The sequence below is a fragment of the Bombyx mandarina genome, chromosome 01 (assembly GCF_030267445.1).
Source record: "Bombyx mandarina strain Sakado chromosome 01, ASM3026744v2".
Taxonomy (NCBI): Eukaryota; Metazoa; Arthropoda; class Insecta; order Lepidoptera; family Bombycidae; genus Bombyx; species Bombyx mandarina.
The window spans coordinates 6,589,188-6,615,638 of record NC_143208.1 but is presented as its reverse complement, the minus strand read 5'-3'; the positions used below and the strand labels follow the sequence as shown (position 1 = coordinate 6,615,638).

Below are 26,451 nucleotides of genomic sequence, written 5' to 3'. Positions count from 1 at the left end.
CTTTTTCTCTTTGAAATCCGGCCGCCAAGAGCGAAGCAGCGATTTTATATTTCTGTCTGTAATATTTTATGTCTTTATTTTGTCATTTATGTACAAATAAATATCTCAAAAACTATAAATACAGTCCACGCTCATTTACCACGACGCAACAAGATTAAACTATACTATTTAATACACCACACTAACCCATTAGGTATATAGAAGTCCTTTAAATTTAATAAATACAAATATTTGCAGGAATATCAGATTTCACATAATATAAAAATCGATTTTCATTTTCGTATAATAATGCACAAGGCACAGCATCTGTCATAAAACGTCAAAGGTTTGCTATTTGTCAAAAATGTCATAATCAATCCCACAGACCAAATAGTATCTACTATCTACCTACAGCTACAATTATTAAAAACCGGGAGTTGCTAAGGAAGACGCTATTTAGGGAAAAATAAATAAGAAGTAAAGTTTAGTGCTATGTAAACTAGTACAATAAAATAAAGCTAACTTTGATTTATGAATATTAGCGTTATATATTCAAAATAAGCACAGTTTTTCACCTTTTCATTCAAAAACCGCGAAGTTAATAGCAACACGATTTGTTTGTTTCGGATCACGTGTATGCTGAATTTATTCAACTGATTATTAAGTTTAAAAGTGTAGTAAGTTTATAGTACATCTATATGTAACATAGAAATTGAAGAATTAGATAAAAAAAAGAAGTTAAATAACAATTAATTGCTATCTGTACAAGAACGACCTTCCCTTCATCTCAAAAAAAATTGTTGTTCCTATTACAAATATTTCTCAGATCATAATTAATTATGAATGTTTTGTGTGCTGCTGAGAAATACATTATTGAGGTTGAAAATATTTTATGATTTAAAGTTATTTCATCACAGTTGTTTGTTTTAGGAGAAAACTGATTTATATGGGAACATAATTGTTTTGGACTTTGGAATGCTGCCGTCTAAAATGCAAGTTAACAAAAAACTATTACCTATAAAAGGACATTATTTTTTTTTCAATGCTGGTGAGTTTTCCTGTGTTTTTATACATGAAATAATAATAAAACGAATATAACCAAAAGCAAATGGATTGAGTTAGCTCTTGGTCTCGAATTGCATATGATTTCAAACTTACTACTACTTTTTGATATAGTAAACTCAGAACACATACAAATGCATCTGCACGCACATCCAATTTAAAAATTTCTTTGTAGTGTGCCTTTAAATCTATAGACATACAGTTTGTATGGGAAGGATAAGGATAAAAGTAATGTGTCCCCCTCCTTTTTGTGTATAATAATTAAGTATGAAATTTTGTTTTGTCACAGAGAACTTTCATTTAACATTTGAAATACAAAACTTATTTATGCAAGGGTTTCAGAATACATTCAACATTATAAAAAAAAACATATGTTAGTTTATCAGAAATGGCTGCTATTTTCTAAAAATATTATTTACCTAACACATCTTTTTCTACACTTTTTGGCCTAACATTACAATATTATAAGATAGTAAATAACTTGGAATTTTATGTGTAATCTATAAAAGCATTATCATACTATAATTCAGTTTTTATATTGAGTAAAACTGATTTTCAGTTTTTTAAATAATTGTAAATTTTCAAAGCATCTCCAAATATATGCTCCAGTTGCCATAACAGTGCATGATCTTGTGGGTGTAACATTTGACAAGCATCAATTGAGTTGAAGGGCTAAGTACCTTTTTCTTTTTCTGTAAAAAATACAATACAATAATTTGATGCCATATATTTTGGTTGAATTACTAAATTTAATGAAAAGTAAAAATGACTTAAGAACATAAACATAGCCTGCAGAGGAACTTAGCTTCTCCCTGTATTTTGTACTATATGTTTCATGAGGAGTGCTCTGAGGAGTTGTTTAAGACGATTCCATCATCTCATTTTTATTATTGTACCGCCCGGCATTGGGCTAGAGTTCATCCGTACTACCTGGAGCCACTGTTGTGTTCATACACAGTGTGTCTCCTTTACCTTTTTTGCTACATGCCATCTGGCTTTGAAATGAGCTTCCCTCCACAGTGAGTCCCAAGCCCTATGACATGTCATTATTAAAACGAGTCTTGTGGAGAATCCTTAACGGTAGGCAGCGGCTTGGCTTTGTCCCTGGCATTGCCGAAGTCCATGGGCGACGGTAGCCACCATCATCAGGTGGACCGTTAAGCTAGTCTGCGTACAAAAAAAAAAAAAAAAATGCACCGTCATATCACATGTATTTAAAATATTCAGATAAAAAATTTGTTATTAAATTATTATGTTTAAATATATTATGTATCTAAAGTTGATAACATTTATAAATACCCACTGCATTGTTGCACTGGTGAATCAAGCATATTGTCCCAAAATGTGTTTTCTCAAAAAAATTGTCCAGCTTATTCAGTAATCTGCATACACACATCATACACCAACAATGACACAAAGTACTTAGAAAAGTAGATCATTTAGTTATAATATGCATTAGAATATTATCAATTTATTTTGATTTTTGAGCCGCTATGCAAGGAGTCAAACTAACGTTTTTATTATGACATTTCAAATTATTTTTAAAACCCCTTAATACCAAATTTTGTCAAATGTCCAGAAACAGTATCAGTATCAATATTCTAAATATGTACATATTTATTCTGAAGTTCCATATTAACAGTGCAAACTTAATTGTGTGCTAATAAAATCAATGATCTTGCCTTCATTTATTTTATCAGAAAAGTATTGTAAGAGAAGAATCTTCCCAAAGAACTGTCATTTTCGGCAGCAAGCTAATGGGGGGACAGTATGAGGCAAAAAAATCATTATTATCTCAGGAATCCTCCAATGAAAAAACACTGCATTGAGAATGCCATTAAACAACGATGGTAGCTATGTATGTTATGTACTACCACACTTCTATATAGTTTGAGTTCACGAAATGCTTAATTTAAGGCGCGTTTCTCGGGCTGTTGTTTTATTAGATAGATGCCAATCATTTCGTAGTAATCGTTTTGCAACTATTTGCCTTTTGATGCAATACTGACTTTTTGTGGATTTTAGGAGTCTTCTGAAAGCACCTGTATAAAATGCGTGAAACGTTTTCAACGCATTCTCGATACCATAAATATCGAATAACGTCTCTACTACTTTTTAAACCTGAACATTTACTACTTCGTGCTAGAAATAAGCAGAACTAATAAAAATGCGTTGAACTTAGTTCAGAAATAAGAAGTCGCGGTTTAAAGATTAAGACGCTTGGTATATTTACTCTTATCAAACGAAGAAATTACTAGTGTTAAAATTCCGGATCCGGGTATTAATTTTTCTAAGGTAATACGCATTTAACCAGTTATCACGGACGACAACTATGATGTAAGAACAAAATATAGTGTGAAAAAATTAGACCCACAAAAAATATTTTGCTTAACAAATTAGTAAGTAGTGGTAGGGTGTGTTGTAAGTCCACAGGGGTAGGATCCGCAATACTGCCGATTTCTGCCGCGAATTTGTCTGCTTTCTGGTTTGAAGTAGGACAGCTGTTATAAAGGGTGATTTTTTAATAGCTATAGGAAATGATTTAAAAAAAAAACACATAAAATTTAGAAAAAAATCATGAAAACTTTATTTCAATCGATAGTACAATCCGTATAATTTAATGTTTGAAGATTATTTCATGAAAATGTTGACCACGGCTGCGCCTCAAACGATCCATCCGCTTAGTCCAATTTTGGCATACTCTTTCCAATATTTCGGCTGGTATCTCACGAATAAATGCTTCAATGTTGTCTTCCCATGCGTTGATCGAAGCGAGCTTGTCAGCATAGACATGAGCCTTAACATAGCCCCACAAAAAATAGTCTAAAGGCGTTAAATCGCACGATCTAGGCGACCAATTGACCGGTTCCAAACGTGAAATAAAAAAGTGGATCTTCCGTCAACTTTTCAAGAGCCCATTCACCAAAAATTCTGCGTTGTGGTAGGTCTTTCGGCTTCAATTCTTGCACCAGCTGTATTTTGAAAGGCTTCATACCTAAATCCTTTCACAAAATTTTCCACGTTGTTGAGTAACAGAGGCCCAATTGCTGCGAACGTCGCCGAAGCGATAATTGATGGTCATCGCTAACACTGGCCGATACAGCTGCGGTATTTTCTTCAGTTCGCACTGTACGTAAGCGTGATGGTGATTTAATGTTCATCAGTGTAAATTTGATGCGAAATTTAGTCACAATAGCCCGAATAGCCGCTTCAGTGGGTCGATTAAACTGACCATAAAATGGAAGAACCACGCGAGATGAACTTTCTTAACAGAGCACGCATTTGGTAATAAAATTTAATGAATTGTAAGCGTTATTCGTTTGTAAGGCGATTCATGGTAAAATTATATACCAAACTGAAGATGTTTGACCATAACACAAAACATGAAACATGCGTGAGCTTTCAAAATCAGTGTTGCCAAAAAGAAAATAGCTAAAAAATCACCCTTTATAATAGAATTGAGACTACGACCTCATGTTTCAAGGTGAGTCGCGCTATTTATGTTGTAATTTATATAAGGCCCGGCAACCACTTAACACTAGGTGGGGCCTAAACTCGTTCAACTCTGTGGAATAAAAAAAAAGCGATCGGCATTTGCTAAACATTGAAAATTCTAACAAAATCAAATAATTACTCGCATCCGTATTCTTTCTAAATATCGTAAATAATATACATTTAAACTATAATTTATTTTAATTTAGAATAATAATAATAATCATTGATCATAACAAAATTTATGTAAACACAATCACAAGATAAAGTATCAAGGTTGAGATGTACTCTTGAAGCAAATTAATATAATATTAATTATAATTATCAATGCAATTATTGTGTTAAATTTTGATATCGAATCTTAATTTATTATTTGCTTCTGATTCTTACTATACAATGATGCCTTGTATTTTTAACTTACGCACCCACTCACTGACGTAATTTGAATATAAAGAGTTCGCAATTGAGTTTATAGTCACACAGCTTCTATTTGAGTAGTTAGAAAGCTGTTCATCAATTAAGCGAAATATATATCTCATGGCGCAAGGTGGATTTATGGTATTCCCATTATGATGTCCATGGGCCCTAGTAACCATGTAAACTATAAATTGAACAGAACGGACGGATCACAAAGGATTGTTCAATTTATTCTGGTTCGAATTCATAGTAATTCCTCAAATTTCATAAATTACATTATGTTTAAAAATACAAGCTCTGAAGACTTACAAACAAAATAAATTAATGTTAATTGTTTAAACAAATGGGAGTTCATAAACGAATTCGTGAAATGAATCTTCTCGTGGTGATCGATTCATGTAATTGATCCAAATTCACATCTAGGCAGCTTCTCGCTTACAATGTCATATTGTCGTGAAAAACATTTCATTGTGTTATTGAATTGCAATTTTTACTGTGTTACTAAATCCTAAGGGCGAATTTACATAACGAAATTAGTGGCATGAAATTAATTTCGTGACATTAGCTTTATCATCAGTTTCACGTATAATTTAATATTTTCGTAATGCAATGAAATTAATGCAATTTCATGAATGCCAATAAGTTTTGTGCCCTGCGAGATTTTTTGGTCAAATTAGTGTCATGCGACTAATTTCATAGTGTAGACGCGACTTGAGATATTTGACGTTATGATATGATATGTTACAATATATTTACAATTTTATCTTGTACTTTAATGTGCACGTAAAACATAATGATAGAAGAAATATATTATTAAATTAGCGCCTACAAAATCGATTTATAATTAATGAAAACGCATTAATGAAATTTCTTCTAAAAGACCAGAAAACGGTAAAACATATTAAAAAGGGGTAAAAACTAATGTAGTGAAATACAACCGATACATGAAATTACATATAGGCAAAGTATAAAATAACATATTTTTCCAGACAAATGCTGGTTAACATTTATAAATGACTAGCGACCCGCCCTCGCTTCGCTTCGGAAACATTAAAAAACACATGAAACCAAAAAAAAAAATTAAAAAAATCAAAAAAAGTAGCCTATGTTCATCAGGGACAATGTCGGCTTCTAATGGAAAAAGAATTTTTCAAATCGGTCCAGTAGTTTCGGAGCCTATTCGAAACAAACAAACAAACAAATCTTTCCTCTTTATAATATTAGTATATAGTATAGAATAGCTCCCATAAAGATAGTTAAATTTTTAGATACAATTTTACAATTTGAATATACAAACCATTTTTGTTTATCTTTTAGGATCAAATGGAGATAAGGAACAATAAATGCTGAAATTATCTCTAGTGCTGGTAGATAGAGTACGATGTACGGAAAACGTAGTTTTTAAAATGTAGTTTTGTGACTAGTTGTAGAGAGGCACTAATAATACATATTCATCAATTTCAGCAATTCCTACAGATAAAATTATAAAGCTTTCGAATATTTCTGTAAAAGTAACATAAAAATCTTGTAGTTTGAATACTTGCGTTGACTTACATTTTGATATCCAACGTATTAAGGGATACACTTCTCGGTCACCGTCCTCGCCGAACCCGTCGCTAGCGACGAAGGGCTCGACGAGTAAATTAACCCACAGACACAGCACACTGAGTTTCTCGCCGGATCTTCTCAACACTGAGTTTCTCGCCGTATCTTCTCAATCGGTCGCGTTTCCGATCCGGTGGTAGATTCTGTGAAGCACTGCTCTTGCTAGGGTCAGTGTTAGCAACTCTCCGGCTTGAGCCCCGTGAGCTCACCTACAAACGTTAGGGTGAAGCTGAAATAGCCTCTCAAGGCTATCAGCATAGGTAGGGAAAGAAAAAAAGTACAATTCATTAATTAATTATTGAAAGATGAATTTCCAATCTTTATTTATAATAGGCTTTGCGCGCATGTGTACATCCATATCAACTATATAAAATATTTACCTTCTAAGGAGTTCCTAAATATTTCTTACCTTATATCTCTGCTATATTAACAATAGAATAAAAAAGAGTAAGGCACATGCCGAAGAATATTTTATTCGACAACCTTCGTCCTGTGTGTCCTCCGATCGTCATTAAGGTCAGATTATTTATATGTCTTTTCTGAACCTTAGGATCGTGCGTTTTTTAGCAAAATTTATTGGCCAGAGCCGTAAAATATTTTCTAAGTATTGTGATCACACGAATGTGGCCGTATTCGGAACATTCAAATTTCATGAATACTGTTCGCTGTTATTTATAAATGTTAATATCGTTACTTAAAAGCGATTTCTCCAAACACAAGCATATATTTACTTAAATGGAGATTCCAAACCTACCTATAAATATAAGAATAAATAATTAGGCTATTGAGAAACAAAAAAAAAATTAGCAGAACTTATGATCGATTATTAAGAGGAATATATTATTTAAGAATAATTTATTTTCATTAATATCATTTGAAATGAGCTCATATCGTCATGTCATATTTAAATAAATGAACCAGTGATGCTTACGGTCGGTGTACATACGTATATTTATGCCGTGCACTTACCAAGGGTGTTATAGTAAAGAAGGCTAATGGTTATCACTGATAGACATTCTTCATTACGAAAAATATAATTGACAAATGGTTTTATTCCATTATTATTATCGTTCTATGCGACAAACAATATGAAATTCAAACCGTAAATGATATTTTTTTCCTTTGTTGAATATTAACACGGTTATAATTAGGTATATTATTTACACATGTTTGTGAATAACTATGATTTTTTACATTGACGATATTGTTGAATCGAATAGATTTGAATTTTACGAATACATACTTTACGAACCCGAATGAAAGTATGCGCTAATAAATATTTAATTTATTTATATACTTAATAATTATGTATAATTGGTAAGAAAAAACCGATCAATTGTACAATTTTGTTTAAGAAATCCCGCACAGCATATCATTTAACGGCCGTCTGGTGTAGTGGTAAGTGACATGGTCACTACATAGGGGGGTCGCGGGTTCGAATCCCGCCAAGGGAAGATATTTGTATGATAAATATAAATGTCTTCCAGGGTTATGGATGTCTATTAAATATATGTATGTGTATAATAAAAATCTTACATTTATATCCGTTATCTGGTACCTGTAACACAAGTTCTTTACGAACTTATCACGGGACCAGTTAACGTGGCGTGATTGTTAGTATAAAAAGAAAACAAAAGAAAAAAAGAGGGAATGACGCATTTTAAAGACTATTGTTATTATTCTGCACAATCAAGCTTAGTTTATTAAATAAATAAGTAAAATAAAACAAATAAAATTTTACAGGCACAGCACCGCTTGTCCCGTATTTGACAACATACGCACGGCAATTGGGATTTTCTTCTACAACAGTAGGTTTAATCTATACTGTATTACCAATATGTGGATTGATTGCGAAGCCATTGTTCGGTATTATTGCGGATAGGTATGTAATATTGTTTTTTTTTCTGTTTCTTTGGAATACTTCATCGTTTTGTCCAATTTTGTGACTAGTAGATTTTATCATTGGTATTACCGTAGTAGCTGCACATAATATCTACAGTACTATACTCGCATTTCAAAGTAAATATAATGGTAATAATAACGTGTGATTCTCCGCAAATCAACGTATTCGAATCACGCCTGTTTCGAGTATGGGTAGGAAGAATTTGATGAGTATCACTCCATCTCCGACAGTAAGTTAGCAAACCGTCTTGGACTATGAACTCGTCGATAAGAGAGTAGGAGGCAAAGAGTCCGGTAGGATGCAACTTAAAGTGCACGTAAATGATTGTCTTGTCGACATAGGCTTTACACAGAGAATTCTTCGTAATAATCTCTATTGTAAATGAGTATTTATGGTATGTCCCGATATAATGTATTAAATTATATCTTAAAAGAACAATCAGCTGTCATATAACTGTAATTTCGTAAGCTATTTACGATTCTGTTTTATCATTCGATCTATCTTATCGCAATCTTCATAACCCAATAATCTTTATTCTTAAACCAAAAGTAGTGTTTCCATGCAAAATTTAACAGCATTGTAATGTTTTAGTGGTCACTCAATTTTGTAATTCATATTGTAAGTAATAAGAATATTGCATGTATAACGATCCCCCGAGCGGATGCTCACACGCTTCTATGAATTTGACCTTTCATTCTCAGCGGTAATTGAAATACAAAAGCTTTCGCCAACGATAGATCGAATCCGAAAATGACCCTTACGACTCGTCTCAATAAGAGTAAGTGGTCGTCGTCAATCTCGGCCATCTCTCGGCAACGGTATTATTATCTTCTTAAGGATAATTGTGCACAAATTGTGGGACGTTGTATGCAGAACGGGGGACGACTTATTCCACATCTCGATCTCGTAGCAAGCAGAAGTTGCATCGTAACATTCAAATATTATTTCAGATTTAAACTGCAGAAATCAATATTTATATTGTTTCAATTCGTGACTATAGTGAGCTTCTCAGCAATATACTTTGTGCCACACAATCGGCCCAAAATAAATGTAGAACTCAATTGTGGTCCGGCTGGTACAGTTTTAACAAGCTGCTACAAAGATTCACCGTCGTTGGACTGTAAAATTCAAACAACGGGCGACTTAAATGTCACATCAACATGCAAGGTGAATATTATTTTGTGTTTATTTATAAATATTAACAAATTTTGATTAAAATTATTGGTAATAAAAAACTTACTGGTGGTAGGACCTCTTGTGAGTCCGCACGGGTAGGTACCACCACCTTTTCTGCCGTGAAGCAGTAATGCGTTTCGGTTTGAAGGTTGGGGCAGCCTTTGTAACTATACTGAGACCTTAGAACTTATATCTCAAGGTGAGTGGCGCATTCACGCTGTAGTTGTCTATGGGCTCCAGTAACCACTTAATACCAGGTGGGCTGTGAGTTCTTTTTTTTCCTACCTAAACTGATAGCCTTGAGAGGCTATATCAGCGTCGCCTTAACTAGTAGGTGAGCTCACGGGGCTCAAACCTGATGACGTTGCTAACACGAACCCTAGCAAGAGCCGTGCTTCGCAGAATCTACCACCGGATCGGAAACGCGACCCACTGAGAAGATCCGGCGAGAAACTCAGTGGACTGTGTCTGAGGGAATCTGTGAGCTCGTCCACCTATCTAAGTAATAAAAAAAACTTAATTCCGAACTACCGAACACGAATATTTTCTTTTCGTTCTTTCTTCAAATTGAAAATAATGCAGGAAAGCAGAAAGAATTAGACCAGACCACAAACAATGCATAGATATTTGGTCTAAGGAACAACATTTTATTTATTAATTTTACATATATGGGTAAACTAGCTCATGACCAAGCTAGAGTTCAGTATTTACTAGAGTCTATAGACATGACGACAATAATGCTTTCCGTGTTGAGACATGAAGTCTGTTGTGTAGTATTATTGTTTTGCGGCAGAAATAGGCAAGGTGAGAGTAATAGGCCCTAAATACGAGTAAGCCGGGCGTCTAATCCTTTAGACCACAATGACTTCAATATTTAGTGTTATGTAGTAGGCACATACACGTCTAGGCAGTTGACGCGATTATATAGAACGAATGAATCACCGAATATCGTATAACAATTGAATGCATTGTAAGTGCACCTAATCAAAAAGTATGAAGACGGCGACACTCGCTTTCTGATTCAGTCTATTTTATTGATTTAAATGGGTAGACGAGCTCACGGCCTCATTGGCTATTAGCAGCTACTGTACACTTTGTACACAGGCACTTCGCTAGTTAATCATGTATTCCTGACCAATAAATAATAAAAAATACACAATGAAAAGAAAATACTAAATATGTTTTTCTGTTCTCTTTTCTACTCTAAAAAATAGTAAATTTTTTTACTTGATCGGTTTGCGATACGTTTTCAAATCAATTGGACATCCTGAAAGAAGCGAAAATAACTTTGAAATATTCAGTTCTTATACATAGGTCAAGCTAATAAAAGCAAGTCAAAAATCACACATTGTTACGGACACATATCTTTAGTGATATACATACAAACGTTAGGCACGTTTTAACAAACCATCACCAAACAAAATTATAATTTGTGTAATTACTGGTGGTAGGACCTCTTGTGAGTCCGCGCGGGTAGGTACCACCACCCGGCCTATTTCTGCCGTGAAACAGTAATGCGTTTCGGTTTGAAGGGTGAGGCAGCCGTTGTAACTTAACTATACTTATACTTGAGACCTAAGAACTTATATCACAAGGTGGGTGGCGCATTTACGTCGTAGATGTCTATGTGCTCCAGTAACCAACCACTTAACACCAGTCTACCCATCTAAGCAATAAAAAAAAAACAATTACAGTTAGCTACAGAAATAGTGTAACATAATTATGTAACTCAGGGTATCCTATAGATTGTACACATATATTTCTTTCTTTATTAATTTAAAACCACCGTCGGAAGTGAGGCTTCTGTCCTCGTCAAGCTTAATTCCTAAAAGATTACGTCACTGTTTTCAGATGGAGTGTAACATGGCAACCCCGAGGATGTGGGAAACAGTGTGCGAATACTGGCATCTACCTCAGTACTGTTATTCGAACACTGATCGGATACGATATACGTCCCACGTAACAAATGTCACATTAAAGGATGATTGCGCATATTTTTCAGCCAATAGTGTCATTCTGGACGGTATGGTTTGACAATAGCTGTGATATAAGTTTTTCATGTTACAGCTATTGTCTTATGGTAGACGTTAAGTTTGAGAGTTCGCGAACGTAATGTGGCCGACGATGTTAATTACATGTTGAGTTAAAGTTTTTTCAGTCAATTTGTAGAATGAATATTGAGCAGGTTTCATTTTTGAACGTTTTTTAGCACACAAATGGTGTTTTATACAGGTAAGACGTAAGGTTAGAATTAGAATTTCAGCTTAGAACTAGACGTATTCCGCTGTTAAATTTATATTTTTCAGCAATTTATAACCTATTTCAATGTTACTCTCTTACATTTTGTTTTGTCGCAAAGCGAACTCCAACGCGTATTAATCTGAACGTGCAAAAACCGACGAATAATAATATAACAAAATCGAACGAACTACGACGTGTTTTAAGTGATTTTAATATCTTTTGTAAATTATTATGTAGGAAAACGTTAGGCCGTAAAACTAAATAATTATCTATCGTGTATCTCGTCAATAGGCTTGAAGTTCACGCCGCGATGTCGGATAGGACAGAACTACGTCGATGTAAACGAGCCGTGTTCGTTAAATTGTACAAACGAAAATCTTTCATCGATGATCGGGAGGGAAAAAGCGAACATGACTTGTGTGGATCGACATTTGAACTATCGTCTGTGTACGAACTCTAGCCTCGCGGATTTGACTAAACAAAACATAGAAAGTGACTGTCAGGTTAGTGTTTATCGGCTTTTTATTATAGAATGAGATTTCTGTTGGATTTTGTTTTGTTGTTTATGGGTAGACTGCAGCTAAATCAGAATTAGGTGGTTGTCGGGCCAACACAATGCGAAATATTTTTGATAAAGCTTATCAGAATTTTCGATATACCACGCTATTAAAACGAAAATTAACTCTTTTGTATCTCTCTCTCTCTCTCTCCATCCTCTCTCTCCTCTCTCTCCCTCCTCTCTTCTTTCGTTCTCTTATTTTTTTTTACTCTACCGTCCTAATGTGAGCTATGTATGTGTGCTCCAAAGTTCAAGTAAAGTCTAAAATCCGTCACAAAATTCCAACTGAAAATATATTGCCCGAAATGATTAAAGAACAAAAAGACAATATATGAAAAAAATATATATGTAAGTATGTAAATAAATTATTTTAGGCAGACTGTGTTCTGGATAAAAAAACTCCTTGGCGTTTAATGGAAATTTGCGAGGGATGGCATGCTGACGTCACTGAAACGTGCTACCCAAAGACGAGTAATGACGAACCATTTCCATCTAAATTATCATTCACGGCCACGTTGAAGTTGTCGTCAATGATATCGGTGGAGAATTGTGTTTACATCAAACTAAAGAACATCATAATGGACAACGGTAAGTTTATTTAATTTAAACAATTTTTTCAGAGAGAATGTACGGTGCGCATGGGCACGGTGTTAGGGTGTGTATGTAGGTCTACGATATAGATGGCTTGAAAAACACTATTACTATCGGCAACAGAGAGAATAGTTGCTACACTGTTACAGAATCAGCTACTTACAAGTACACGAAAAGAAAATGATTTGCTATATTTATTTATGAATGCATTCATAGTAAATAAAAATAGGACATAGTACATCTGATTTGACAGCCCTTAAATGCCTGAAACTGATGTGCACTGAAATTACTGCATTTGTTTTTTTAAATCATCAGTCGATAGTAAAAATATATGCTTAAACAGTATGGTATATGGCAAAATGTGGAAATACCTACCCGAGCGACCTTAGCAAACCGGTAAATGAGCATATTTTTACGGGTTTGATTTTTACCTCAAGGCTTCGTTTCTTTGTCATAGGAGTCGTTCGCGAATTTAACTCAAACACGTTTTTCCTTAGAAAAATTGGTACCAACCTGCGAATGTTAGGGCATAGTAGCATCGCTCGATCTGAGTACAACAGGCTTTTTATCGCTTAAACAAGACGCCATCAAAGACTGAAAAATAGAACACCTTAAAAATTGAAAAAATAAATTATTATTATTATTCCGCCCACAAAGATACGTTAGGTAGTACTCAAAGCTTAAAACTGCAATAATTCAAATAATTTATAATATTGACTAAGGACACGAAGTTTTTAAATTAGGACGTGTCTTGGGGATGGGGTATTGCGAAGGGATCAACAATGATGTCCGTAACATATCTTTACGTAGCATCCAGGTGAAGGCACGATAGAGCAATAGCAATATTTCTGCAGCAACCACCCTAAATTTATCTTTCATTAAAAATAGTTTTGATGCTATCTACGTCATTGTACAAATAATTTCACTAAGGTTTGCGCGAAAAGGCTTACTTTTGTCCCTTACTTGATGTTAAATGGAAAATGATAAACAGAATCGAACATGCTTACACCCCTAATAAATCCGTTTCGTCATTTTAAATTACAGGTACCATACATTATCCTTATTGTGAAATGAAAACTGATTATCAAAACACTTCACAGTTGTTCGAGTCCAATTGCGAAATGAACTGCGATAACACTATGGTGTGTATTAAGTGCGTTAGAAATAATTTGTTTCAGTTCTGATCCTTAACATCATATTATCACATCACAGCATAGCTATTAATTACATCATATCATAGCGATCATATCACAGCAGTAGCAGTACCAGTAAATTCAGATAAGATTTTTTGATAAAATTGCGATTCATGTTTACTATTAAAGAAATCTAATAGTAAAAGTCATCCGCAGTCTACATACATACAAATAGGCAAAGGTAAATCACTTAAATAACATTTTCTCCTCAAATCGTCAACCGATTTTCGATTTTCTTGTCGTCGAACTTCGAGCATTGGAAGAACGCTAGTGTTATTAGAATCAGTTGCGAATTGAGAATCTCTAATTACGTATACCGGACTATAAAGCTTCGAAATTTCATTATTTCTTCATCATTTAGATACAAATCACTTAATTTTGCGATACTTTGAGACTATTTAAAATCGCGGAAACTGTAGTTTTTGAAGTGAAAACTTCTTTAGAATCGTTGTGATTTCAAACCGGATGCAACGGAAAAAACGACAGGTAAGAGACACAAATACAAAAATGTGTAGGATGAAGCCACCAAAGAATGAGACAGAAATATACATACTATTTAATACAGCACCATCTGTGAAATTTTTTAATACTAACGTGTGTATGAAAGCTCTTGTAGTGAATTTTAATTTAGGATTATACGTGAAATTAAAATATCAATTCACAGAGGGCGCTACCTTACAAATATTTACTAATGACAAAATTTTACATATACTTAAGACGTTTAGGATAATTGTATTTTAATTTTGGAAGGTTTCACTTCTACCACGTGTGAATTGCACACTATTTGTATTAATTTTTTTTTATGCAGGTAAATGAGATATTCGAAGAATCTCAAGAGAGTACTGAAGTTGAGGAGAGCTCACAGTTCACAAGTCAGTTTTGGATGTTTTTCATGTTTATGATCATTAGTTGGGTGGGACAGGCCGTCGTTGTGACTTTCGCTGATGCTATTTGTTTCAATTTACTCGGTAAGTAAACCCACAGAATATTGTCACGTATCTATACTAATATATAAATCTACAGTGGTTTTACGGAACGGAATATCCGTTCCGTTATAACTACTGAACCATGCATCGGATTGACTTGAAACTTGGTATCCATGTAGAAAATACATGTATTTAATGGATAGGCTAATATTTATATGAGTGTTGGATTCCCTACACCAGTTGCGGAAGCGTTAATGATGAGAATCTTTGTGGGGGTGAGAAATATTAATGTTAATTTTAAAGGCCCAGCGAAGCGGACGGGTACAGCTAGTAATGAATAAAAACGAATTACTTTCAAATCAAGAAGCGATCATTAACGGTTTCACAGCGGTCGTTTTTCTGTAATATGACAACTTAGATATATTATGTATACTCTTTCTATATATCTATCTCTTTTCTACATTGAATCAAATTTAAGTTACGGTTTCGGCACGACAGAGATATCTGGATATCTAGGATTTCATTTATAGAAAAAGGAGAACGCACGGACTTTTTGGCGGGCACGCGAGGAGTGAAGTTGTGTGATTTGTTTTATTTTGTCTATTTAGTGTTTCTTCATGTTTAAATGTGTAATAATGGTGGTTTATTAACTGTTTAATATCTGTGAAAGTGCACAAATGTGGGAAAATGAAACAAAGCTGCTGGACGTAACTTCTCGGGTTCCTCCAAAAAGTCCACTGAAAAAATCTCAGTAAATGACCACCATTTTACTGCGATTATATTTCATCCCATATCATCTCATTTCATTAAATTTCATCCCAGTTGATTGATGTCTCAAATTAATCATCTTCATTTCATTTCACTCCATATTATCATTTTTCATCAAATTAAGAAAATAAAGTAAAATAAGACATGACTTAAAGGTCTTAGTTACCAGGTCATAAAATCTCTTAAAAAAAAAAAGGAGAACGCACTTCAGGTGTTAACAAATATTTTGTTTTGTTTGTGTTGATTGATGTATCCATATTAACTAGTGGTTACATGACACACACTACCATACATGTATTTGACACACACACACACACATACACACACGGATATATTATTATACTCTTGTTTATTGTTAAAGTCTGTGGTCTAATTAAGAATAGTTTAATATTGTTTGTCTTTAATATTATTTGTCTATAGTGTAGTCTTGACGAAATCTATGATTATAAAAGTATAATAGTCTTTGACAAAAGAATCATAATAGTGTACAAACTTATAATTTATATTAATTATAAGTCGAATTTCGAGTTCACTGGTTTTCGTAAAAAGGGGTACAAAGTTTTTGCTTCACGTATATAGATGTACAGATTGCATGGTGTGCTGATATTAATTGTCGGTTGTTGTATCGGTTCTGTTTTTTGCAGGCACCGAAGTCGCCCAATACGGAAAACAGAGGCTATGGGGCTCGGTAGGTTGGGGTATATTCTCGTTCCTAACTGGTTTTCTCATCGACACATTCAGCGACGGCGCGTACAAGGATTACACGGTGGCGTTCGTGCTGATGTTTGTATTTATGATGGGAGACGTCATCGTTTCGTGCTTTTTGAAGGTAAATATCCGATCTAAATAAGCCAAGATCACGGTTACTGGTGGTAGGACCTATTGTGAGTCCACACGGGTAGGTATCACCGTCCTGCCTGTTTCTGCCGTGTAGCAGTAATGCGTTTCGGTTTGAAGGGTGGGGCAGCCTTTGTAACTATACTGAGACCTTAGAACTTATATCTCAAGGTGGGTGGCGCATTCACGTTAGTAACCACTTAATACCAGGTGGGCTGTGAGCTCTTTTTTTCCTACCTAAACTGATAGCTTTGAGAGGCTATATCAGCGTCGCCTTAACTAGTAGGTGAGCTCACGGGGCTCAAACCATTAACCAGCAGCCATTAACTATGCTGAGACCTTAGAACTCATATCTCAAGACAGGTGGCGGCATTTACGTTGTAGATGTCTATGGGCTCCGGTAACCACTTAACACCGGGTGGGCCGTGAGCTCGTCTACTGATCTAAGCATTAACGCTCGACATGAAAAATTCTATCAAGATTTTTTTCTTCAGATTTTTCTTTTTCTTTCAGGTTTGTTCTGCAATCTGTACACAGCCCTTTTAAATATGAAATCGTCTTAATTGTCAATATTTAACACCGAATGTTTTATTTTTATTTTTTATTTAAAAAAATTTCTTTTGTTTTATGGTGTCTTATGCAGACCGACTCGACAAAGATGTCGTTGAACATCTTGGGTGACGTCGGAACCCTTCTGACCTCGCTACCCACTTTCGTATTCATGATGTGGACGGTGGCGGTGGGATTGTGCACGGGATTATTGTGGAACTTTCTGTTTTGGCTCCTCGAAGACGTTTCGCGTTTATCTTGCGACAGTGTTATGTACATAAAAACACTGCAGGGCTTGGTAAGCGCGATCCAAACGTTCTTCGGCGAGATACCTTTCTTGTTCGTGTCAGGTTAGTGAAATATCTAAAAGAATTCGTTGATCGATCGAGTTTGTTTTTTTTTGTTTTTTTTTAAGTTCACCAACAATGTGACCATTGATACAAAACATTGCCAAACTCGTAAAAGTTAATGGCAGATGTCACCTCAATTAATATAGGTGAAATCGACAGTGCATCACTACATAGTATAAAACAAAGTCGCTTTCTCTGTCCCTATATCTGTCTATCCCTGTGTATGCTTAAATCTTTAAAACTACGCAACGGATTTTGATGCGGCTTTTTTTAATAGATAGAGTGATTGAAGAGGAAGGTTTATATGTATAATAACATCCATTAAATAGTGGAGAAATCAATAACAAATTACAGTTTCCGAAGCGAAGCGAGGGTGGGTCGCTAGTTAACAATAAATATTAAAAAATTATATAACTAAGATTTGATTACATTTGATTGATTGCTTAGATTAATTTATATTTAATTGGGAAATGCGATCCCCGACAAATTTTTTCTGTAAGTTGTGAGACAATTAGAAGAAACATATGTTTCATTTAAAATTAGTTCAGCACAATAAGACAACTCAGAGCGAACAAAAAAAAAAGTATATGATACTTGTGAGAGTTTATGAGTTTTAACGTCTCAGTGATCGAACGTGACCGTTACAGGTTATATCTTGAAGAAAGTCGGACACGTGAAGATGATGAGTCTGGTTTTGTTCGCCTTCGGTGTTAGATTCATACTATACTCGTTTCTAACGAACGCCTGGTGGATCCTACCAATTGAGATGCTTCAGGGTATCACTTTTGGGATGTTCTACCCGACCATGACGTCATATGCTAGTATTGTATCACCACCGGGCACAGAAACTACCATACAGGTAGGTATCTTCATCTAATATTATTCATTAGTTGTGTATGTCTTCTCCGGGGAACATATTGTGTAGGCTAAACGTAGGTCTCAAGGAAAAAATGATCTATTCTGCAATTTTTTTTTATTCCCCTTGTAGGCAAACGAGTATACGGCGCACCTGATGGTAAATGGTTACCGTCGCCCATGGACATCAGCAATGCCAGGGGCAGAGCCAAGCCGCTGCCTACCGCTTAATACTCTCCTCAAGCCTCGTTTGAAGAAGGACATGTCATAGCGCTCGGGAAACGCCGTGGAGGGGAGCTCATTCCAAAGCCGGAGTTACTTTGGATACAACGATTTATAGCAAATCCTACCCCTCCTGGCTGAGCCTTTGCTCGCCCACCTGTCCTGGTGAAACTGGTAAGGCCTCCGGGTCACCTGTAACTACTCAAACCCAAAAAAAAAGTTGTACATCTTGAAATTAGTGAAGTAAAAATAAAAAGAGTAATTTTAAGAAATATGAAATCCAGAATAATACTTTGTCACACACATTGTACAGGGATAATTTTCTTCTCCTTCAAACTAGAAAGCATGATTACAATGAAAACATTTAATTATTGGGCAAAAACAATTTTTTTTTTTTATGTATGTGATTTAGTAGTTAGTTCCTCAGTAAAATAAACAAATATAATTTGACGTAGAATTATTAGATTAAGATTAGGATTAGGTTAGATTAGATTAGATAGAGATTAGGTTTATTACCACAAACTCATATAACTTGTCTAATATCTAAAACAAATATCACATATTAATAGATTTAGTCCCCCAGAACGAGTCTGAATTCAAAATTAACATACTATTTTCGTAAATTTTCAGTAGTGTATATACGAGTGTGTACGTGCTAACTGCATTTTTGTGTAATTCATAAGAAAATGTTATAGTATCAATCACTTAATACTATCTTACACTAGGCTATCAGCACAGGTAGGAAATATACAATAAGACGCGAACGAGAATGCTTCATATAATATTCGTTTTCAGGGCCTCGTCGGTGCCGTTTTCGAGGGCGTTGGCGCTTCTCTTGGTAGTTTCATAGGCGGACAATTGTACCATCACTATCAAGGCTGGATCACGTTCCGTATATACGGAATAGGTTCGCTTGTCTGTTGCGCGCTGCACTTGACCGTGCAGTACATGTTCAAAGACAAAATTCAACGTGTCGGACTTTCTCAAGGTAAAAAAGACATGAACGAATAAAAAAAAATAAAAAAAACACATTGCTTCTCCTTGCGGCATTGAATACTGATACTTAATTATTTACTATATAGTTTATTATAGAATGAAAAAAATTACCGATTAGTAAAAAAAAAAAATTGTACGTGTGCAACGTGGTGCTCGTGAAAGAAGTGAAACTTCTTTTCTGGTGTGTATTATTGTTTTATTTTTTCATTTGTCATCCTTAAATATAATTAATTTGTAATAGGGAATGATGTGTATAAGAAAAACGACCTCTTCGCCATTTATATATATTTTTAAATTATATATAGAATAATAAATATATTTTTTAAATCCTTTATTAAAAATAAAGTGTAAAATAGTTAATATGTCCCTATCATCTGCAGGATCAATGTTACACTAATAATGAGCCATCTAGTGGCCAACGCCCGTAAACAGAATTTGTATAAGAGAAACGACCTAGCTCGCTTTCTCCCTCTCCAAGGTCGAGTGGTTTGTGAGGCGCTCTGACTTTTTCTCACTCACGCTCGTCCAAAATTGTATCTTTTCTCTCTAGCCGTAACGAATATGTCGCGAATAAAATTTCACTCTCAGCGCACCTAAAGAAGTTTCACTTCAATAACGACGTAATATTTTAGGACATTAGAAACGGCTGTGCCTTTGAAATTCGTTGTACTAGATTTTTAAATAGTGTTTGTATCGAAAAACATACTTACGTGTATAATAATTCATAAGTGTGTCTTATGTAATCAGTAGAGTTAATTGACTTGCAATATAATAATAATGCAATATAATATTCACCTGAGGAATTGTTCGAGATGATACCAGCATCTCGTTTTTACCATCGCACCGCCCGCCACCGGAGTAGAGTTCATCCATACTACCTGGAGCCACTGCGGTCATCCACAATGCGTTTCCAGAGGTCTTTTTTGCCACGTACCATCCGGCTATGGAATGATCTCCCCTCCACGGTGTTTCCCGAGCGCTATGACATGTCCTTCTTCAAACAAGGCTTGTGGAGAGTATTAAACGGTAGGCAGCGGCTTGGCTCTGCCCCTGGCATTGCTGAAGTCCATGGGCGACGGTAACCACTCACCATCAGGTGGGCCGTATGCTCGTCTGCAAGGGCAATAAAAAAAATAAAAAAAAACCTTGATAAAATCAGTTGGTCTGGCCAAAGCGCAATCTACTTCAGCTAATGTTTTGTAGAAAAGTATAAAAAATTATGGGATTGACGGAAGAAAGATGACGTGACTTTTCGCTAGCATAAGTCAAATCCGATACATTAGTCTATTTTTCTACCATCGTTAGCAAATAGCAGAATGAACTCTGGACGGCCTCCATTTATTTGGGAATCAAGGAAAACCTCTATATTTCATTACTTTCTTATTTACATATATCTCGTTTTTATATTTATTTATTTTTCGTTTTGTACGTCCCATACTTTTGTGATCGTTTTATTGTTGGCTGTTTTCGTTGCCTTCTAAAGGCTCATTGTTTTGTTTACCGTTGCTGCATTCACCCTTTCATCTCGGACTCCGCTATTTATAACAACTGGAGTATTCGTTTTATATCTCTGATCAATGTCTTATGTCGATCCTCTAGACATTCAAGTTATTTATTACGTAACAAAACAAAACCAACACGTTTTAAATGTGGCTAATCGTAAATTGTTTTCCGTAAATGTAACATTCCCTGCTTATTATAGGTTTATTTTCGTGACTAATGTATCTAATCTTTAGTATTAATGATTTGTAAGCATTTATTTAGTCGACTAGTTAACAATCTGGTGTTGTGTATTTAAGTTCCTTTTTACAGTATTATAATTGTATTAAAGATTGAACACGTGCGGTTGTTTTATTTAATTGACCTTTTTATAAAACCGTCGGTTTGTTTGTCTTCCCGAAATAGGTGATTTCGTTTGATATTTACCAAGAGACATTGTGTGGCAGCGTTTGATGGGTTCATTTGAATCTCGGGATCGACTCACGATGGATAGAATCTTCTGGACGGCTTAGAGATCGTTTATAATCCTTAAGTTCTAAGTTATTTCAGCTGTGTCATCAACAAGTTTCCCTTCAACATTGTTACGTTTGAATTGTTTTCTGCAGATAGAGGATCAAGTACAAATTTATTTTCTTTTTTTTTTATTTATGTTCTATTTAGACGCATGCGAGCCTCTGCATGCGTTTGACAACACTATTGAATCCTGCATGACAACAATTGCCGATAAATGTTCCGTAATTCTATTACTATTATTCTGTTCGCAATATCTTACGATTTTACCACGCAATCGTATCAGATTTTAATGAAGACTACATTCAATGATTATGTTTGTTGGACGTGGTTATCCAAGAGGGCACCAAACATCGTAATTTTATCAGAAAAGGTGTCCACAGTAGCTAGAAATCGTTATATAATAAAGATTATTATCACAGTCATAAATATATTCCGTCTTATTATTTGGCTTAGTTCCTTGTCTCCAGCTACGTCCAACCATATCTACTCTTTATTTCTTTTAATAATTTTCAAACAAAATTAACTAGTGATATATTAGGATCAGTTTAGGTCACTTAAAAGCAAAATTCACATTGAACAAATTCACTAGTATTTTATTTACCTATCGAGCTTGATTAAAAAAGAATCTAATGAATTTTTGCTAACACGAAGACCCAGTAATATTCGCTCAATAAATTAATAGCAACAATCAGTAATATTCTTTCAATAATTATTATGTGTATTTGTTACCGATTTTTACTTATAGATGTTTAACGAGTGATGAAAGGCTATAGCTTATTTATTACACTTGGCTGAATTTAGTCGACTGAATTCAGAAGCAAATTTATAAGCTCCTGATTACAATGTTCTAAATTCAGTTCCTGAATCAATTGTCAGTTTAAACGCGACGAAGTAGGATGTGTCGTGTGCGGAAGACGATGGCCCCAGTATTCTCTAGACAACAAAAAAGTTGTTTTTTTTTTGTTTTTTTTTTATGTTGCAATTTCCAAAATAAAAAATAAAATAAAAACAAGAATATCGGTGAAGAAATATTTATAGCTGCGCGGAATGTTAGCAAATATGAACTTTATGAGTGATTTAGAAACAGCAGACTGCAGAAATTATCTACGAATGGATTCGTAACTAAATGCGATTACACCTTCCTAAATGCGTTTCTAATTAGACTTCTAAATGATTTAGTCAGTCAAAAACCATCTGTGCTACTGAATTCAGTAGACTAACTTACTTAATGCTATTACACTTCACTGAATTCAGTCGACTAAATTCAGCCAAGTGTAATAAGCCTTTTTGGCGACATTTATCTTTGTTGATAAAGGTGCGTTTTATTTGGAATCAGCATCGACAATAAGGTGTTTTTATTGAACGTTTAACTAAGTTTACTCCATTCGAATAGCTGAAGAAGTTTTTGTGTTATGATATTTTTTTCAAATTTTAAACAATAAATGGATTTCCTATACAGTTGTAAACACGTCGCTTAAACCAGATAAACAGATTTCAATTGATTTTCTTTGAAAAACAATACTGATTGTAAGGTTGCCATATTAAGTAATTAAGTACCTTAGTTAATGCAGAATGTTAGTGCTTTTATCGAAAATTTATTTATCAGTCATCCTAGCTAAACAAAAACTATGCATTACGAGATTATTAAAAGTTTTTTTTTTTTTTTTTTTTTTTTTTTTTCTGATTTAAATTTGTTTATGCCAAATATGCCATATACAAAAAAATTTATCGTATACTTAATGCCAAAATCATTATGATCGTGAGTAGGTATATCAGAGGATTTGTGAAAGCAGTCCCGGTGATTGTCAAATTAAAAAGCGGATGGTTAGCGTGGTATGGACATGTGAAGCGTAGAGAGGAGATGCATGTGACTAGGAGATGTATGGAAATGGTAGTGCAAGGTAGAGGGGGAAGAGGTCGACCGAAGAAGACATGGATGGAGTGTGTGAATGACAATATGAGAGAGAGAGAGGACTGAGTGTTGATAGAAGAGAATGGAATAGAAAAATTCGCTGTGTAGCCCACCTAGTGGGATAAGGTGGGGACAAAGAAGACTTAATGTCAAAATCAGCTTTAAAATGTTTGCACAGTATCCATGCACAGTCGAAGGACCCATATAATATCCACGTCAGTGTTGCTATAAATAAATAAATCTATATATTCACTGCCTAAATTGTTTAATTGTAATTTTTCGTGTGTTGTATGTTTATAATAATCAACTGTGCTTGAATAACAAACAGAAATATGGCACTATAATGAACTAACAAAATCACATTTGCTTCGGTATCTCACATAGCTTCTAATTTCAACTTGACTATGTCAATGTATATAATATATAATACATATAATAATGATAAATAACGACCTACGAACGCGGGCGTTCAAAAACTGTTTGATGCGTGTGACTGATCTCTTCTTACCTATAGTAACTAAATTCACGTTTATCGACTTAATAATTAAACGCATGATATATGATTTTAATTGGACTTGTATATAACTAACCGTACATGTTTTTCAGGTTATGTATCAGTGTTTCGAAACGAACAACAAAACGACATGGTATTTATGCTCGAAGACATGGGAGACAGGAATTCGTAATTTATTTTGATAATAAATCAATATCGAAGCAGCTAGCTACATGAGAGTAGAGAACCGTGGGAATATCACATCGATTTCGGCATATATCATTGTCCGTCCATTGTTACTACAATGCATACAGTAGTGATACTATGAACTGAATGTACAATCAATAGGTAACTCAATACATGTAAAAACCCTTAGTATGTACAAGTCTATTTAAGTCCAGTTTCTTTGGAGTTTTTGAATGCAATAGAAAAACAATCTCATACTAGAAATAAAATTAAGAATATTTAGTGGTCCTCTGGGAGGTAGTCGAAATTCGACTGTAATTACTTGAAATTATAAGTTTGTATACTATTATGATTGTATTGTCAAAGACTATTTAATACTTCTATAGTCACAGATTTCGCCAAGACAACACTTTATACAAATATTAATAAAATCAAACAATATTAAATCTATTCTCAATTTGACCACACTATAAGCAATAAGGAGTTTGACAATAAAAAAATATTATGCATGCGTGTGTGTCAAATACATGGTAGTGTGTGTAATGTTTTTATTATTATTAATTTAATGTATTTATTATGCATAATTTAAAAAAATATTAACATTCTGCACTCCTTCTTTATATTCTCTATAATTGTCCGAAATACTCCTCCGTCCGCGCAATTTTGGTAAAAATGGGTACTAAGTTTTTGCTTCACGTATTAATAATAGATTAAGCGCTTAAGTTTCCAAATCAACAAAGGTTGTGATATCAAAAACAAAATGAGTGTATGTAGTTCAGGCCCGTCGAACGATATTAAGACTATGAATTGGATATTCAATCGACTAGAGACTGGGTATCGGAACCACACTACGTATACGATTTTTAACATATATCGAAACATATCAATATGTAGGTACATACGTATAACTATAATAGTATATAATATAGTAGAATTTATTGAACTGCGTGAAACGGACAAGTTGGATTTGAGTCGTCTAAATTATTTATATATCGAAGTTTTGGATTATTAATTATATTTGCATTCATTGATTCTAGAAAGAGATCTGATTGTTTCGCCTTGGCTTCCTGGAAATACATTACCTATCACGGACATGTAGATGATATTGTTTCGTAGGTAGATGTCGGGCTATCAGAAATCAGTGATTATAAAAACGGAACTAATCTGATTGTTTCCTTCGGGAATTCGTTGCATATAACTTGAATTGAGTTGATTGAGTAAGCTTTTCACTGTGCAAGAACTCGTAAAACGAAAACATAAAAATCGATTTTCCACAATAAAATAGTTACTACCTTGTGATGTTACAAATATTTTAAGTAGGTTATAGGTATTATCTTTAGTAGGTTATGTTTAAACGTTAGGTTAGCACTAAAAACTTTCATTTTTTTTAAGTAATGATTTATTTATTAACAAACAAAACACATACATATAATATGTAGATACACTAGAGCCATACTAAATTAAAATTTGAATTATTCTTGTTCAATAACATATTTTGTAAAAAAAATCAGCATTAAAACCAGAGTCCGAGCTAGCAAATCTTCCCCACACGGCAGAGTCCTTAAGTACGTCCATCCTCCTTGGCAAAGCCTGAAAGGTCTTCGGACAAATATGTAGTTACCTATGAATCCCTCCAAAAAAAATTAGTCGGCGCTACTTCTTCCATACGAATTCGTGTAAGCTGTAAAGCTTGTATGTATGTTGCTTAGGGCATCGACCTCAAGATTAATAAATAAATTATAACAAAATAGAATTATTATTAATTTTTTCCTAAAATTGGTCGTTTATCTGCCATAGGCACATTTGAAAAGTAGGAACCATGAATATCTTCCATAGATGTGGTAGACCGTATTTTCAATTTGTTTAAATTGTATTTAATGAACACATATTATATCATAATTTTGGTCTAAGTCGTAGCACTTTGAGCAATATGGTAACAAATTGCGTAGTGCTCGCGTGAAAGCGTAGGTACTTGGGTAATTGTTTTCTTAGACACAACCCATATTTAAACTCTATTACCAATCATTACCAATGTATTAAAATTTATTAAGAAATTCAAAAATGAGTATTATTAGTAGGTATAACTTTCACAAAAGCAAACGTTATAACAAAAAATGTGTTTTCTT

General features: G+C 34.3%; 1 protein-coding gene across 1 annotated transcript; it reads left to right on the top strand.

The window, feature by feature from the left end:
- Positions 1 to 362: 362 nt before the first annotated feature.
- Positions 363 to 26,073, top strand: Sugb (Sugar baby transporter). The gene is made up of 14 exons (XM_028176355.2): positions 363 to 656; positions 910 to 1,027; positions 8,299 to 8,437; positions 9,409 to 9,625; positions 11,486 to 11,657; positions 12,167 to 12,378; positions 12,809 to 13,022; positions 14,070 to 14,167; positions 15,027 to 15,186; positions 16,557 to 16,741; positions 17,393 to 17,648; positions 18,296 to 18,507; positions 19,521 to 19,713; positions 24,253 to 26,073. Exons 2-14 carry the CDS (start codon positions 955 to 957, stop codon positions 24,330 to 24,332), a joined length of 2,211 nt encoding a protein of 736 aa, XP_028032156.2. The 5' UTR covers positions 363 to 656; positions 910 to 954; the 3' UTR covers positions 24,333 to 26,073.
- The last annotated feature ends 378 nt before the right edge of the window (positions 26,074 to 26,451 follow it).

Excerpts from the sequence above, each read along its gene's own strand:
- Sugb (XM_028176355.2), top strand. The coding sequence starts at position 955 with ATGCTGCCGTCTAAAATGCAAGTTAACAAAAAACTATTACCTATAAAA. Across the intron at positions 13,023-14,069 it reads GAACATCATAATGGACAACG|GTACCATACATTATCCTTAT; the intron begins GTAAGTTTATTT and ends TTTAAATTACAG. Across the intron at positions 17,649-18,295 it reads ACCTTTCTTGTTCGTGTCAG|GTTATATCTTGAAGAAAGTC; the intron begins GTTAGTGAAATA and ends TGACCGTTACAG.